This window comes from Sphaeramia orbicularis, chromosome 14 (assembly GCF_902148855.1).
Source record: "Sphaeramia orbicularis chromosome 14, fSphaOr1.1, whole genome shotgun sequence".
Classification (NCBI taxonomy): Eukaryota; Metazoa; Chordata; class Actinopteri; order Kurtiformes; family Apogonidae; genus Sphaeramia; species Sphaeramia orbicularis.
This window is the reverse complement of record NC_043970.1, coordinates 27,379,331-27,395,716: the sequence shown is the minus strand read 5'-3', so window position 1 is coordinate 27,395,716 and position 16,386 is coordinate 27,379,331. Positions and strand designations below refer to the sequence as shown.

The 16,386-nt window shown below is 38.7% G+C and overlaps 1 protein-coding gene across 2 annotated transcripts in view; it reads right to left on the bottom strand.

Moving 5' to 3' along the window:
• The window catches only part of LOC115433169 (sodium/potassium/calcium exchanger 3), a 35,767-nt gene that overhangs the window by 12,778 nt on the left and 6,603 nt on the right, over nucleotides 1-16,386 (bottom strand). Inside the window, exons 2-8 of one of the 2 annotated variants that reach the window (XM_030154446.1) lie at nucleotides 13,793-13,888; nucleotides 6,627-6,703; nucleotides 6,408-6,482; nucleotides 6,236-6,320; nucleotides 4,259-4,362; nucleotides 4,089-4,163; nucleotides 3,975-4,000 (exon numbers count right to left, since the gene is read on the bottom strand). In XM_030154446.1, coding sequence (XP_030010306.1) covers nucleotides 3,975-4,000; nucleotides 4,089-4,163; nucleotides 4,259-4,362; nucleotides 6,236-6,320; nucleotides 6,408-6,482; nucleotides 6,627-6,703; nucleotides 13,793-13,888 — 538 coding nt within the window. Of the gene's footprint in view, nucleotides 1-3,974; nucleotides 4,001-4,088; nucleotides 4,164-4,258; nucleotides 4,363-6,235; nucleotides 6,321-6,407; nucleotides 6,483-6,626; nucleotides 6,704-13,771; nucleotides 13,889-16,386 lie in introns of both variants that reach the window. The other variant, XM_030154445.1, reaches the window with a different exon arrangement.

Here is a 16,386-nt window from a genome sequence, read left to right as displayed (position 1 = left end):
GACGACCCGTCCAGGGTGAATCCCCGCCTTCAGCTGGGATAGGGTCTAGCATCAGCACCACCCTCTTGAGGACTAACTAGTTTGGAAAATAAATGAATGAATGTCATGCTCTGACCATAAATAATAATTTTAAGCCACAAGTAACCATCTGGTTTCTCCAACTCTCAATCTGGAAGAAAAGCCTGCTGTTAAAGCGACAAAAGCTATTGATTTGACATTTATTGTGATAATTATTAACAACTGATATAATAGTATTTCAAATCAACAGGAATGGAAAGTCATGACGTGTCCCAGCTTTTTTGTCCATATAGTGTATCACATATTGTAGAATTATTATACATTCTACTCTGTCCAGTAAAACTGGATCCGCAGCAGGTTTTGGGTCCTGATTAAATGATTAGGAGACATTATTACATTATTATTGAACTGAATGTGCAATAACCTGCTCTACATCCCAGTACTTTTAATTCAAATGTACAATAACTTGTTGTTACCTCTCAGTACTCTTAATATTATTACTTTTTTTATAATACTCTATTTTATAAATGTGTATTCGTGCTTGTCTGTGCAATAACTGTTTCTCATATGTTTTAGCTGTGTTTTTGTTTTGTATCTGTCTTTTCTGTCATATCTTTTTCTAACTCTGTGACTCAGGGAAACGCACAAGAATTACAATGTACCTATACTGCTATGTATTTGTGCAAACGGCAAATAAGATCTATTCTATTCTATTCTATTCTATTCTGTCACATTTAGTAATAATTGTATTTGTAGTAAATAATTAAAGAGTGTATAAATATTAGAGTTTATATTAAAAAAAGGTTGATTATGCAAATCTGATTGTGTGTGAGGTGACCAAAAAAGTGTATGGTGAAAGTTTTGCATGGATGTTTTGTGTTATTGCAAAAATGTTAAAAAAAAAAAAAAAAAAAGAAAAAAAAAGTGTGTTAACAAAGCAAAGGAAGCTGAATCAATTTAATTATTAGTTTGTAAAAAGGGAGTGGGAGTCTATAAGTTATACTTCTTCCCTCTCCTTTTCTAGTGCAGGTAATTTTGTTTGTCTGTGTCGTATTGTTCTTTGTTATCTGATGATTTTATGTGCTTGAAAAAAACTGAACTAACTAAGTAACTAACTTTGGGTCATTATGATAAGTTGCTCTCACTTAATTATTATGCATGTGAACAAGCTTTAACACAAAATTAAGGGGAAAAAAAAACATAATCTCTGCTGACTGAATGAAGTGTAGGTTTTAAATATGTATGTTCATGTTATGGTGTTTAGTGCTGACCTTCCTGACACTGATTTTCACATGAAATGCCAAGTAACAAATAGTGCTGGTACTACGTAAATGTGATTATATGATGAACATGGAATTACAAACATACACCAGAAAGGTATGACATCTATTTAAGTCAGTAGTTAAACAATAGCCATTTTTACACAGAGATCCTAGAAAAAAGATGAGATGGTGATGTCACCTTTTTTCCACCACTGACCGATTTACACGGCCAAGACAAAGGAGTAACAGAGGTGAGACAGGCTGGACAGAATCAAGGGGGCGATGATGCAGTGCAGTGTATAGCCCACATATGGAGACACTGGTATGGATTCCGTGGCAGCTGCCAGGGGTGTCACAGCTACACGCTACAGGTCCCGTGGCTTGGTCCCATTGGTGAAAATGGCATGTAGCTGCAGAACCAGTGGCACGAAGCTGCGGCATCCCAGGTGACTGCCACCGAATCCATGCCAGTGTCTCCATATGTGCACTATAGAGGGTCTGCATGTGACGTCACTGCTAGAGGAAGTCACCGCGGTTCCGCCCACTGAGTGGCAGAAAGAGGGAGATGAGTAGGAGCGTTGGCGTCAATACTGTCTAAACTTAAGAAAAATATTTAATAAAAAATGAGGAAGAGCTGTTGTGCGATTGATTGTATGAACAGGTTTGAAAAGCAGTCGGCACTATCGTTTTACAGACACCGAGAGCCAAAGAAAACAGAAGTAGATGGATCCACAAATCCAGGAAACCAAACCTAGATTTGTGGATCCCGTTTGGTGTCAGGTAACATTAACTTATGCTGTATTTTTGGGTAAAATCATACCTTAAATGACGTATTGTTTTGACTAACGTTATTTCTTAGTAAAGCTCTTGGTTTTATGATGAGATCTTTCATGGTTTTTGTCTTCATTTTGTGATTCTGAACCTTGTGCTCCTACATGATTTGTAAGCTAACTTAAACTGAGGCTAACCTAGTTTTTCAAATACGGAGGAACTGGAGAATAAAGCCACGATGGCATATTAGGACCACACGAGAAAATAAAAACACTTGTCACTACGAGTATAAAGTCATAAAATATCAATATAAAACCTGTAATTTTATGACAATAAAGTCGAATACAAAAAGAATCACAATGTTTTGAGAATAAAGTTATAAAAAAAACATTTGTCATTTGTTTATGAGATTAAAGTCGTCATATTCTGACAATAAAGCCATAATATTACAAGAATAATGAAACCATGTATATTTGCTTCAGGTAAAAATAGCGCTGATCCCCTACCACCTGGATGTCAGGATACTCCATTTCTGTCCACATGTCAGTGTTCATGGACCACTTGCTCTTTGGTAGCTCGTACGGATCCATGTCCATTCCAACTGTCCTTAATTTAATTTCAAATTTCACATTTTCCCGGTCTCGCTGTGTTTACTGCTACACTCCGTCATGTTAAGTAGGTTGGTTTTTGCCACTCAGTCTGACTTAGAGGGGCGTGGCCCAGGGGGGAAGTGACGTATGTGCATACCCTCTATACCACAGGTGGCAAACATGCTGCCTGGGGGCCAAAACCAGCCCGCAAAAGGTTCCAATCTGGCCCGTGAGATGAAGTGCAAAATGCAAAAATAATCATGAAGATATTAACAGTCAAGGGCATCAAACTCAAAAATAATAGCATAATAACCTTGAAATAATGACTCCAAACTTTCTTCTTGGTTTAATACAAGAAAAATATGATATTATGCCTCTAAATAATGGCAACACCAATTTTTTCTCTTTGATTTATTGCAAAGAACATTCAATTCTGATATCCTTTAACAATAAAATGTCAATAACCTGAACAAATATGAACAACCTGGAATGTCTAAAGGAAAATAAGTGCAATTTTAACAATATTCTGCCTGTTTGTGCCTTGGTAGATCTAATCTGTAATGCACATGTAGAAATCATAATTTGATGTATAATATTGATAAAATTGTACTTATTTTTCTTCAGAAATTTCATTTTTTTCTAATTATTCACATCTTTTTTGTTTTGAATAGAAACAGTTTCATCATTTAATGTTATTTTTTGCACTAAAAAATTTGGAGTTGTCATTATTTATAGGCTATTATGTTATTATTTTACTGGTCCGGCCCACTGGAGATCAAATTGGACTGAATATGGCCCCTGAAAGAACATGAGTTTGACACCCCTGCTCTATACACTGCGCTGCATCACCGCCCCTTTGATTCTGTCCAGCCTGTCTCACCTCTGTCACTCCTTTGTATTTGTTTTGTAAATCAGTCAATGGTGGAAAAAAGGAGGGATCACCATCTCGCCTTTTTTCCGGGATCTCTGTGTAAAAGTGGCTATTGTTTAACTACTGACTTAAATACATGTCATACTTCCTTGGTGTATATTTGTAATTCCATGCCGTGAAATCCATGCCAGTGTCTCCATATGTGCCTGCTGTCTCTCAGGCGCTGGGGGTCACCTTGGTTGCGGAATGAGAGGTGTTCCTTTTACATAGCATTCCGGAATCCTGATTCCACCTTTATCACGGCTTTGTTACTACCTCCAGAAGTGTTATAGAGCCTCGATAAAGATGGGACCAAATGATCTCACCATTTTGTTTACGCTGATGCCGGAGAAATATTCCCGGAACAGAAGTGCTGTGTGAAAGGGGCTACTGTATGAACATAAATAAATGATGTAAACTCACCAAACAACTCTATCATCATAGATAACCTGGAGAGAGACAGAAAAGGAAAGACTTTCAGAAACAAGTGAAAGACTTCAAACAAATATTTCTTGAGGATACAGATTCACATCTCACCATGATGAGAGTCAGTACAGACAGGATGTAGTACATGGAGTCTCTAAACAGGGACCACCATGTCAGAGTCACCGTCTGTGGAGGCAGTTTAACAGTCATTTTACTCTTAATGTTGACATTTTTAACTGGGGAAGTGATGCAGAGATTACAGTGTTTGTCAGTTATTGGACCTGGCCTGCGAAGATCCCACTGAGGCCGATGATGACCAGGATGTTGAAGACAGCGGAGCCAACAATTGTACCGACTCCAACGTCTCCTTTAGTGATGAAGACACCTGTTGGAGGAGAGAGGACGTGTTTAATGTGTTCAGTATCTGGCTTCGCTTTGATGCAGATTAGATCAAATCCCAGAAGTCTGTTGTGTCTTATCCAAGTCTGTGACCTTTTCCGAAGCTGTAACACACATATGCACAAACACAGCCCTGTTTTCATCACTGTAGTAGATTTTACAATGACTGCAATCATTTCCTAGAGATTTACCCGAACCTTAACCATAACTGCAACATGTCCAAGCCTAATCCTAAAGACTTAACCCTAAAACTAAATGATCTGCATTATAGAAGCATCTAATCTTTACCTCAAACAGTTAGAAATGAATCTGATCTTACATTAAAACAAATGGGAAAATGTACTGACATCTGAAACAGAGAAACTAAGACGGACAATACAAAAGTCACCTAAAACATAATTTGCATGAGGCATTATTTTGGAGGCAGGGCAGCTGTGACCTAGAAGGCTGGAGAAGCGGCTCGTGACCGAAGAGGAAATGTTTGCTGATGTGCCCTTGAGCAAGGCACTTCACCTTCCCATTTGCTCCCCAGGTGCCTGATATGGCAGCCCACTGCTCCTAGTCTGTGGTGTGTTCCTGCATGTTCAGTTAGCGATGGGTTAAAAGCAGAGGGCCGGTTTCAGTGTGTGTTGTATGTCCATATGTACAGTTGTGGAAAAAAGTATTAGACCATCAAAAGTCACCAAAAACAATGGTTATGCAATCAAATACTAACTCCTGTGTGTATCATGTGACTAAAACAGAAAGAAAAGAAAACATGGAATGTCTAAAAGCACTGTTTTTGACAGTACAATGCCATAGATACTGATGTAAGAACTGAAGTGATTTTGGTTATTATCGAGAAAACAGGGAAAATGGATAGATATCAGCTCTGAAATTAAACTCTTATGAGCTATTTTTTTGTCATTATCATTATATTTGTCAAAACAAATGTACCTCTAGTTGTACCAGGCATTAAATTGATCAAGAAATTAAAGAAAACAAGGGTGGTCTAATAATTTTTTTCCGGGACTGTACATCATACACTATATGAACAAAGGTATTCAGACACGTTTAAGTCAGGTGTTTCTTTTCTAAGTTGGGTCTGGGTTACAAAACAACAATGACAAATGTCATAATATAGTTTTATGGCAAGTTGACATTTATAAACCATACAGACAAAAATATTGGGACAAATCATGGCTACACCACATAAGATGTCCTGTTCATGCTTATTTGAGACATAAACATCAATATTTCCTTAAAATTTAATGGAAGATTTTTCATGTTCTACGTGAAAAGTGATGAAAGTAGAAGTGATTAGGTGTGGTAGAAAATTATTATTTACAGTCAGAGAATAAAAAAACAGGTAAAGAGGTAATTTAGAGGTAACGCATTTAAAATCATAGTCACGGACAAAAAAAAAAAAAAATCAGTGTTGAGAGAAGTTAACTAAATACCATCTCTGAGGCATTTTGGAAGATGACAAAGATAATAATTTAACCAAAACTCACCAATACAATGCAATGATATTTATCACAAAATAAAACTACATTATGACATTTGTAATGATTGTTTTGTCGCCCAGACCCTTGTTAGAAAAGAAACACCTGAATTCAGCATGTCTGAATACTTTCGTCCCTATAATGTATACACACTGAAGAAATTCTTCTTTTGGTCATTGTTGACTATTCTGTGCATTTACTTTGTTATTTGGTATATAACCCATAACTTCTGAATAAATATACCAAAGGGTTTTTACTGATATTGGGTGGGTGACTCTTGCACTGCAGAAACTAAAACTACAATGACAAACTCCAGTATTTTTTCTATTTAAATGTTTGAGTTGTTTCTTCATTCTGACTTGCAGGGTTACAAACCGATGAGTGAGGTGAAAAGTTCAGGAGCAGAGCTTCCTGCAGCCATAAACGTGGCCCCAGCCACATCCTCACTGAGATGCAGGTTCTAGAAAATGACAAAACAGAGGATGAAACTAGCTTGACTTACAAATGCATATGATAATATAAAATGAGTTGGGTTTTTTTTTCATACCTCTGATATTTTCTCAAGAGAGGGGACAAAGTAGTCGTCACAAACGATGGCCAGAGCATAGAACATGTAGATGGCCTGGAAAGTACCATTGAAACAAGAAAACAGAAACAAAGACACCAGTCATCTAGGTAAGACCTCTAGGCAGTGAAGAGAAAAGGGTCAATAAAAAAGAACAATATACAGCTTTTTACTGATTCAGGTTTAAATAAAAATACTCACACACAGAGCATGAAGACACACTGCACCATTCTTCCTCTCCTCCTTATTGAAGATGTCCTTTGGAAACTCATTGATAGCTGCAGAGAAACAGCCAGACCTGTTGATACATGTTTCTGATACTGTTTCCAAGACATTTCTCCTGATTGAATACTGGACTAATGCCTGGGTGAAAAACTGCACTAGTTGGACGTGAATAATGATAACTACAACTAAACTTATCAGTTACAAGTGTATTTTTTGTTGAAATAACATGTGTTATTGTGCATTGTGGCTGCTATACCAGTTTAATTGAAGGTGTACAGGTATAAAATATTCATGCAAATTAACACTAAAACTAAGCAACATGAGGCCAGGCAGAATATGAATGAATGTAATCAGAACAGCTGAAACACTGATTTCATGAATGATTTAGAGACTGTATTTACTGCAGATAAACAATATCATTGTTGCTGTGGATTTTTATTTTCGAGCTCCTGATTTTTCTACGTATAATCTATAACAATGTACAACATCTACTCAGGGCTGAAGCTTCTATCTGGCATGAGCATCTTTCTTAGCATCAAGTATCCAAACAATTCTGAATTAACTCCAGCTTATAAAAAAGGCACATGAGGCATGGTTCTAATTTTGTGTTATTATCCGGCGGAGTCTTTTTTTAGACAGCATCTCTAACAGACTTGGCTCAGCCCACATCATCATCTAGTCTTTCACTGAGGAGAGAGACAGGAAGTGAGGTGAAAGTGAAACTGGCAGCTGCTTCCTGTCCTTCCTCGAGTGTAAAAGGAAAAAAAGAAATCTGTTAATGACAGTTTAGCTTCCCTCTGTTCCCCTGACATCACAACAGAGAGCCTCGAGAGAGCGGTGCAGCTCCAATTTACAACTCTCAGCCGAGCTGGATGAATTTAAACTAGTGGGGAGTACGGAGCTATAAATAGCTCTTGTGCAGTGTGAGACAACGCTGGGTCGACAAGCACACAATAAGCACTGAGCAGCCGTCTCAGTGTACACTGCACAGCAGCTGCATGGAAACTGAACAACAGGCTGCGTGGATTAGGAGAGGGTCCCTTGTGATGGGGGGGGGTATGAGATTTGATCTTTGACACTAGAGTCAGTAAGTGAGAGGAGGAGGCCATATGTTCCAGAGGACAACAGTAACTTGGTCATGTTTAGTCAGAAAATGTAAATGTTTGTGCACTTATGTTTACACATTTGTGCCTGAGTGCAGCTCCGTCTCAGCATCTTCTGCATAATTTTTTAATGCCTCGAGGCGAAGGGAGTTTCTGAAGGTTGGCAAAGTGATTTGTCTCTGTTTTTTTTTTTTAAGAAGAATTTTCCTTATATGCCAGCTGTTATTGCAGTGCACAGCTTGTCCAGTAAATCATCAAGGCTTAGCATGTAAACTTTCTGTCATCTTATCGCACGGAACAGCGAGACTGATTCTCCTACACGGCATGTGTCTTCTCAAGCAGCCCTGATCAGCTGTTGGACATCTGTGCTCTCTGTGGCTTTAATTCCTTCACCTTCGTCTTTGCGTCCGGTCTAACAGACCTGGAAGGCTTCAAGTCTCATTTCTGACCCAAACATAAACTCCCAGGTTAGGCTGGTGCTGGAAATTCAGAGCTGCAACATGTAGCTCAGATGGACGCTTTGAGGAGTTGCTCTGGTGAAGGCAGTTGCTATAGCGACCCTCTCCCTGGGGGCAGCTTTTTCTTTTTTTTTCTTCTTTTTTTTTTTTTGATGGGTGGCAGTAGGAAGCCAAAGGCAAGGCGACTGCATGAACAGTGAGGAAGGGGGAGGTGAATATGTGTTTCCCATGGTTTTGAGTTTATGAAAAATGGAAAAAAAGAGAAGTGACAGCAGCTCTGGATCGTAATGTCTAAAAATATTTATTTTTCCTTACAAACCCTCAGGAGAGGTCTGAGAGAGCAAGAGGGGGGAAAGAACACCACATCGAGATAGAAGGAGAATCGAGGAGACTGGAACAGTGAACTGGTTTAATACAGACACAAATGTCCTCTGCCAACTCTTATACCATGGTTTCACAACAAAAAACCACAAACTGAAAGGCCTGAGTTAAAGATGATATCACATCTGCAACTCTCCAAATCAGGGATTTAAGACAGATGTGGCATCAGCTTGATAAAGTCAGTTTTGTAATCAGAGATCGAGCAGAATCCAGTCTGAGTGACTTTAGTGAAGAACAGGGCTCAAACTGACGTGTTCAGCTCTAACATCATTTCTGTTTCATGCTGGCAGTAAAAGACACTGAAACTCCTCCAGCTTAATATATTTTAACATCTAATTCAGCTAAAATACAACATCTTTAACTTCTTCACAATGTGAAGGACTTTTAAAGAGATTACACACAAAAGTGGAATGTGAATTTGGAACTACTGTTGGTGTTTAATACCAACTGAAGAAGCTCCTCCAACAAGTTTTAATAATAGCAGCTGGAGAGATTACACTGGAGGAAGTTTATATATGTTCTTGTTCTTCAGTCATCTTACATTTATTCCACACAAACCACCGCTGTGGCATCAGTTAAAACAGAAAAGACAGCAGGAAAAGGGGCAAGACTAGATGAAGCTGTCATGTACTTGGTGACTCACTCATCCATGTTTCAAACAAGAAAAGGGTCATTTATTAAGACACTTCATAAAAATACCACTTTATTAATGATGATGATGATCTCTGATGACTTCCACAGTCAGATTACATGTGAAGTTACAAGCTACTGAAATTTATTTAACTGATCAAAACGTTCAGTTCACTTATATGTTTAAGGATCCGAAAGTAAGAACACTTTAAGATAAACACAAAATAACCATGAGATGAGGAAAAAACAGGTTATCAATGTTACACTTAATTTTTGGACAGTTTGTTCCGTTCTGCAGCTGACAAAAGATAATCTACTACTTTTAGCCTTGACATACCATGTCTGCACTATAAAAAACTTTATCAGCCTTTACTTTTGTACACCGTAACATTTATGACACTTATAAAACACTGCACCCAGTGTTAAACTGCAGCAAAGCTAAACCACTCTCTGGTTGATTCTGGTGTGAAAAAGGTCAAATAACTCATCATATTAATGTCACGCAACAGATACAGTCATATGTCAAGATCCAAAATACATAACTCCTACTTTGTGTGGCACAGTTTTATCAGTTTAACAGGATATGTTTACAGAGTACAGGGTGTTATAAAACATAAATCCTTTTTTACTACAGCATTATATCAAAGTTCAGATCAATAAACCCCATGCATTGGATTACATTTTCAGGTACATCTGCAATGCCAAACCTACTCTCCACTAAGTGACACCATGCGTCAGTCTGCTGCAGGAGACCTCAGTGTAACTGAATGACAGACAGTGGGCGGCTCAGAGTAATGTTATTGATCAGAAAAACTGCAGGATGTCCTGGAGTCAAGCTACGTTATCGACTGCTGCACAGAGTAAAGTCGTACCGTGCTCCAACCAAACGAGCTTTTCTATATCGAGCACACACAAACATACGAACCTTGGCAACGAGCCTGCATTTTTCATGAGGAATCAAAAAATAAATATTTGATCCAGGTGTTTAATGTAAATTCAATTATGCATTTGTTCTTTGATTCGCGTCCCTTTGAGGCACGATGAATACAGCGCTGATGAAACGACAGCAGGGCTTCAAACCGCACCAACAACCTCGCCTATCAATACAAACACTGAACATCATGTACGCTGTTGTGACTCAGGTGAAAAAAACTGTCAGGATTACAGCTTTATCTCTGAGTCTGATCATACAACGTGCCCACGATCACTGCCATCACCTCTGGAAGTGAAGAAATCAACAACAAAAGATCTCCCCCTCATTAATCATGACTTTAAGAGAACATTTTACCCTTTTTATCTCTTAAATATTGAGTTATTTTTCTACAAAGAGTATGTGTTTGAAGGAAAATAAGAGAGAGTAAGACTGAACAGATTTCTGTTTCAGATTTTCCAAAATTTCAGAGGGATTACAAATAAGAGTCAAATTAACCATTATTTGCTTTGTGTGGGATCCATAATGTGACATTATGCTGATAAAGATCCAAAACAATCTGAATACAATTTCTTTTAGACTACTGCCAGCTTCTCATTCTCCACTCTGTCCCAGAAAGCCAGAAACTGTGGCTGTGGAAAAATACTATTCTCGGCGGAGTGTCGCTTGCCAAAATAAACAACATAACAAGCCTTGACGACACACACACAGTATGAGCCATTTACTTCATTTACATCATTTGGATTCATTTGCTGCCCCCTCTCCTTGCCGTCTATTTTTAGGTCTTCGCTTTGCACTTTTAATGCTTGAAAGACAGAATTGTCTCGGTTTCAAAATTTAGCATTCAGTTGCTTAGCAACAATGGTCTCACAGGCTTGTCAGCTGAAGGCGGATCACACCGTCTCCATCTTGTTAAGCAGTGGAAGGATAAAAAGAGAGAAAGGGAGCCTGGGGCTGGACGTTACTGTGCAATCCCTAAGATAATATCCCCGAGGTCCAGGGCAGGCTTTTTAATCACACTACAGATTATGCAATCACTGTCAGATGGCCTGCTGAGGAAGAGGGCGGCAACCTGAGCCTGGAGCCGCACTCACTGGTTTGTCTTAATGTACCTGTCCAGCCTTTTGTTTGCTGCATGTCTCCAGTGTATTACCACGGAGGAGCATCTAGCTACGGTAGCTTGTGTCTTTGTCAGAGATAATGAGGGAGATCTGTTTGCAGCCAGGGGCTCAATAAAGGTTAAGTGTGTTATCAGGCAGCAAAACACAAACGTCTATCACAGCAAATGGAGCAGAGGTACACAGATACACTGAGTCTCATTATTTTATCTCTCAAGAGTAAAAAAAAAAAGTACAAACACCTCTAATGTAATATCACAGGAGAAAATGTGTGATGGACACTTGAACGTGGGGGTCGGTGAAGTGTGAATTTATTCAGCCACATAATTTGTCCTTGATATGTCCAAGCACTTCTCAAATAGAAGCTCTTCAAACATACAGCCAACCAGGTTTTTGTAGTGTCACGGAGCGGTGGATTAATTTCACAGATAAGACTATCAGCAGTTAGAATGGTTATTTAAGCTTAAAAATAGCTTAGCAGTTTGAGCTGGTGATACATTATTGAGAGGTATTATTAAAATCAGTCACACAACAGATGACTGAGTGTGTTTTGTTTCTTGTGTTTCAGATGAGTGTGCGTTGACTGAAGTCAGGACTGAGCCTCCAAAACAAGCTAAATATCATGATAACACAATTTAGTAAAACACATTTAAATCGTACAGTTACGGTCTATATATAGTTATACTGATGCTGCAGTGCTGCTTAGAGATCTTTTGAACCAATTAATGCCCGATCAAACACTGTGACAAATAAGTAAAATAGAAAAGAACTTTGTGATTCTGATCTTCACGGCTGCCTCATGACAACTGAACATAAACAAATGATGTGTTTTCTCTGGGGCTGGGAAGGGTTAGATGTTGTAAGAGGTTTTACAACTACTTTGCACAATTTTAACATCTATTTTGTATTATATTATTAAATGGTAGGTACTTATATAGCGCTTTTCCACACTTTTATGGCGCCCAAAGCCTCACATTCGCCCATTCACGCACACACTCATACACCACTAGGCAGCTGCTGCCATGCAAGGCGCAGCCAGACCCTACTAAGAGCAATTTAGGGTTCAGTGTCTTGCCCAAGGACACTTCGACATGTGGACAGTCAGAGGTAGGATTCAAACTGCTGATCCCTTGGTCATTGGATGACCCACTCTACCTGAGCCAAACCTTTTTTTTCTCCATAGTGGAAGAAAAATCGTTGACTGGATGGGCCTTAGATCTGTCACATTTATTAGAAATTAACAAAACAATATAGAAAATGACAAAAGTAGTTCAATTTATGCTACTGGTTTTGGACCTTAAGTAAAAGAAGAGCCACTCATGACCCTGAAAACTGCAGGATATTGATAAAAAAATATTTTTACTATAAAGAAATTAAGCACAGTTAGTTCAGCTGAGGAAAAGGGCACGATGCAATAATGGCATTAAATATATGGTGGAAAACAATGTGGAAAATGTAATGTGGAAGTATGAGATTTGTGTTTCACAAGATTTTAACTGTTGTCCAAAATGATCGAAATCAGCTGAAATAATTTCCATCAGAGGGTTGTGTAATAGGCGACACATCCTCACAATGCAAATGCATGTTGTGGTATTTAGGATTATGGACTCAACAGTCACAGGCCTGGTGCATGGCTTATTATTAACACATCTTTATTTGCATACATGTAGCTTAGAATAAGGCTGAAATACTGCACTTGGGCATGAACAATGGAGGTGCAAAGAATGGCACAAGCTGTAGAGAATACAAGATTGTGAGTGACACTCTAACATTAGCACAGTCATACACTAAATGCAAATGATATGAAGATACAGAATTGTTCTCTGCCAATAAGGCAAACCTTTTTCTTTGTGCAGCTGTGCTATTTCATCCACTCTACTCCATTCTCCCTGCACAACAATAAAGACATTTCTTCTCCAATCTGAATTTTTAATAATAAGACTGTCAGATGTGATGAATGCAGCTCATGTCTGGCAGCCAGCTAATCAGCTTGGGAACCAGAGAAACACAGGACTGTTTATGGCTGTCAGCTGGCTGCATGAGGAGCAGTTTCACTCTGCCCAAACTATTTAGGCTCCAAACGGAATCAGGAAGCAAAGCAAAGACAGTCTACCATCGAAAATCTAATCTAAGTTTTATTCAGGCAGCCTCCCCTTTGGAGTTTCATATGTCTTCCTGGATTTTTCCGTGCCCAGGCTCAAGACTGACTACACACTCTTGACAACTGACAGCACTTAGTCCACATGACCTTTCAGTCCACCTGCAGGGGAGAAGCAGAAATCTGTGGCGCTCGCTGCCCTCTGTGTTCACCTGAATGTACACAAACCAGCATAACCAGACACACTGTAGAAAAAAAAAAGCATCTCTACGGTATTTCAGTGTTTTCTAATGACCTCCTAAGTTTAATTAAGACTCCAAATCTGACTGGATCAGGACTTCTATCAGACAGACAGTGTGGAGGAACAGCGGGTATTTATCCACACACACAGGAGTGACTCACCTGCTCGAGGCTCATCCAGACTCAGACTCTCGTTGTCTGACGTCTCCTGCATCAGTCTGCGTGTCCATCGCGGCGTTCCTCCACTCACGCCTGACCAGAACCCAGATGACTCGCTCCCTGTTACAAAAACACCTTCAGTTATTATAGTGCACAGACAGACAGACAGACAGACAGACAGACAGACATGCTTGAAGTTTTATGTGACTACAGACACACACTTTAATAAAAATGATTAGGTGGATTTTTGAAGGTGTTGGAAAAAGCCAATGAATGAACTGATATCAACCTGCAACACTGTTTGAAATAAATTGAATTGAACGTTTAAGTCAAAAGAATATATATCTAAAGAAAAAAAATGAAGAAATCCGAATCACTGGGAAGGAATTAATTGGCAAATCTGGAAGTGAACATCAAACTAACTGTGAAAAATCTAGGAAGGGAGCTATTTTTATTTTCAGAGCTATTATATTCACTTCATTCACAGTCAGTATTTCCAGCTGAGTAGCCTAATCAGCTGTTCTCAGAGACAAGTTTGTAAAACATCCTATCGGTGCTGATTTATGGACCAATCCATTACTTTGTCTCCACTCATTTTCAGTTATCCTGGCTTATATAACAATTATCAGTCAATAAAAAGCAAAGAAACTGTGAAAAATTTCCAAAAAAATAAAACAAAACAAGTGGTGCCAGGCACAACAAACCCCGCCCCTCGCATGTACTGTAGCTTATGTTGGCATCGATCCAGCTGATGTCATCATGTCTATGCGTGTGCTGATGTCATAGACACAGACACATTTTGGCCATTAAAAGTAAATAGGAAAAAAAAAACATTCTGAAAATTCATAAAAAAATTTAACTTTGACCTACTTTTCTCAAAATGTAATCACATCTATTCTGGGTCACTGTTAATCTATAAACCTGGTTTGGCATGAATTGAACCAATAGTTTTGCTGCTAAAGTGTTAACAAACAAACAAAGAAAAAAAAAAAAAAAATCAAAAACAATACCCCTTGCCTTTCTTTCAGGGGGTGGGGTAAAGACTCATCTTAAAAAAATATATATATAAATAAATCTGTTGATAAATTGATTTATTTATCAGTAACTGGTTTCATTTGTTGCTGGATCTGTTTGTAATGAAAAGAATAAGTGATGTTGCACATTAATGAATCTCACTAGGTGACTCTCATGCTTGTCATAGTTTTACGTGAAAAAGCAACTCCTAAACATTCATCCCCAGTGAATAATTCCAGTATTGTACGTGCCTCCTCTTTCATGTGGCAGGAGCTATTTCTGAGAGCCATCACAGGCTGTAGTTTCATGTTTCTGGCTGTGGGAGATAACAGTGTGTTCAGTAATTCAGCTGCAGTCAGCTGTCCTGAGCCATCAGTACTGAGATCTCTACGGTGTGTATTTCAGTTGTGTATTTTATTCCTCGATGGCTAATCTCTGTATGGGTTTTCAGTTTTTACGGCTTTACGGGGGCGACAGGCGAGGAACTCCCCACTGATGCATCTGTCTCATCATCTCTCCTACAGGAAACCGACACAGATATCCTCCACTACCTCCCACCGAGATCTTTCCACCAAGACCCAAGAAGATAGTGAAGCGGTTACTCTATTCCCGCGTGCTACACATCGTCCTCTTCTTTTGCCTTTTACCGGCTTCATTTCAGTGTCCATGGCGTTTCATGATTGGAGCGTCCCTTTGTAGCTCCCAGCTCAATGAGCCCATTTCACCAGGGCAGCGGTCGAGGCCGAGGCAACACGTACAGGCTTTCATGTTGTGGCATCAAGAGGAGAGCCACTCATATGAAATTCAAATGTGTTGTTGCCACAGATGGCACTGCATCATTTTCACACTTACAATTCTCTATCGCCTGAAGCTTAGCTCGTCTCATTACAAGAAGAGGAAGAAGAAATGTCTTCTGCACTGAGATCTTATCAACCCATGTGCAACTTACTACAATAGAGAACAAATAAATATAGGTGTGTGTGGAAACAGGGCTTGAATGAAGACAATTACATTTATTTTTAATGATTTGCAAGTTGCAAAATGAGGATTAGTGCCTCCTGTGCTGTCACACACTCATCACAAGGCGTTCTGTAGATGCAACAGTAATGCAGGCTGTCACCGTTTCCATGGAGACACCTACACGTGTGAACTTTAACATGAAAAACTAGCTTGAGTCCTGACCATGGCCTCTGAAGACAAGGATGTGCTACCAATAAAAGGTGGATATGCTTTATGCCATAAAGCATTTCCAGCTTTAGTTGGATTTTAAATACACTAAAGTTTATGGTATTTAAAATATTTACTTAATGTTATTTGTTACCATTGCATCTATAATTTTAATAAAGAAAACTATATTTGGAGTCATGCACTCTAGTTTTTTTTTTTTTTTGGCAAATAAGTACAAAAAGTTTAATCAATATAAACAGAAAGAACATGATCATAAACAACATATTCTTAGTAAATATATAAACATCCCTGTCCATAAGAATACATGTCAGAAAGGGAGCCTATTTCTACAATCAGAAGTAACTCAAATAGCAATTTAATGCTGATCTTATTAAAAATGTCACTTGCATAGATATAAAAGCCTCATTGTTCCTATT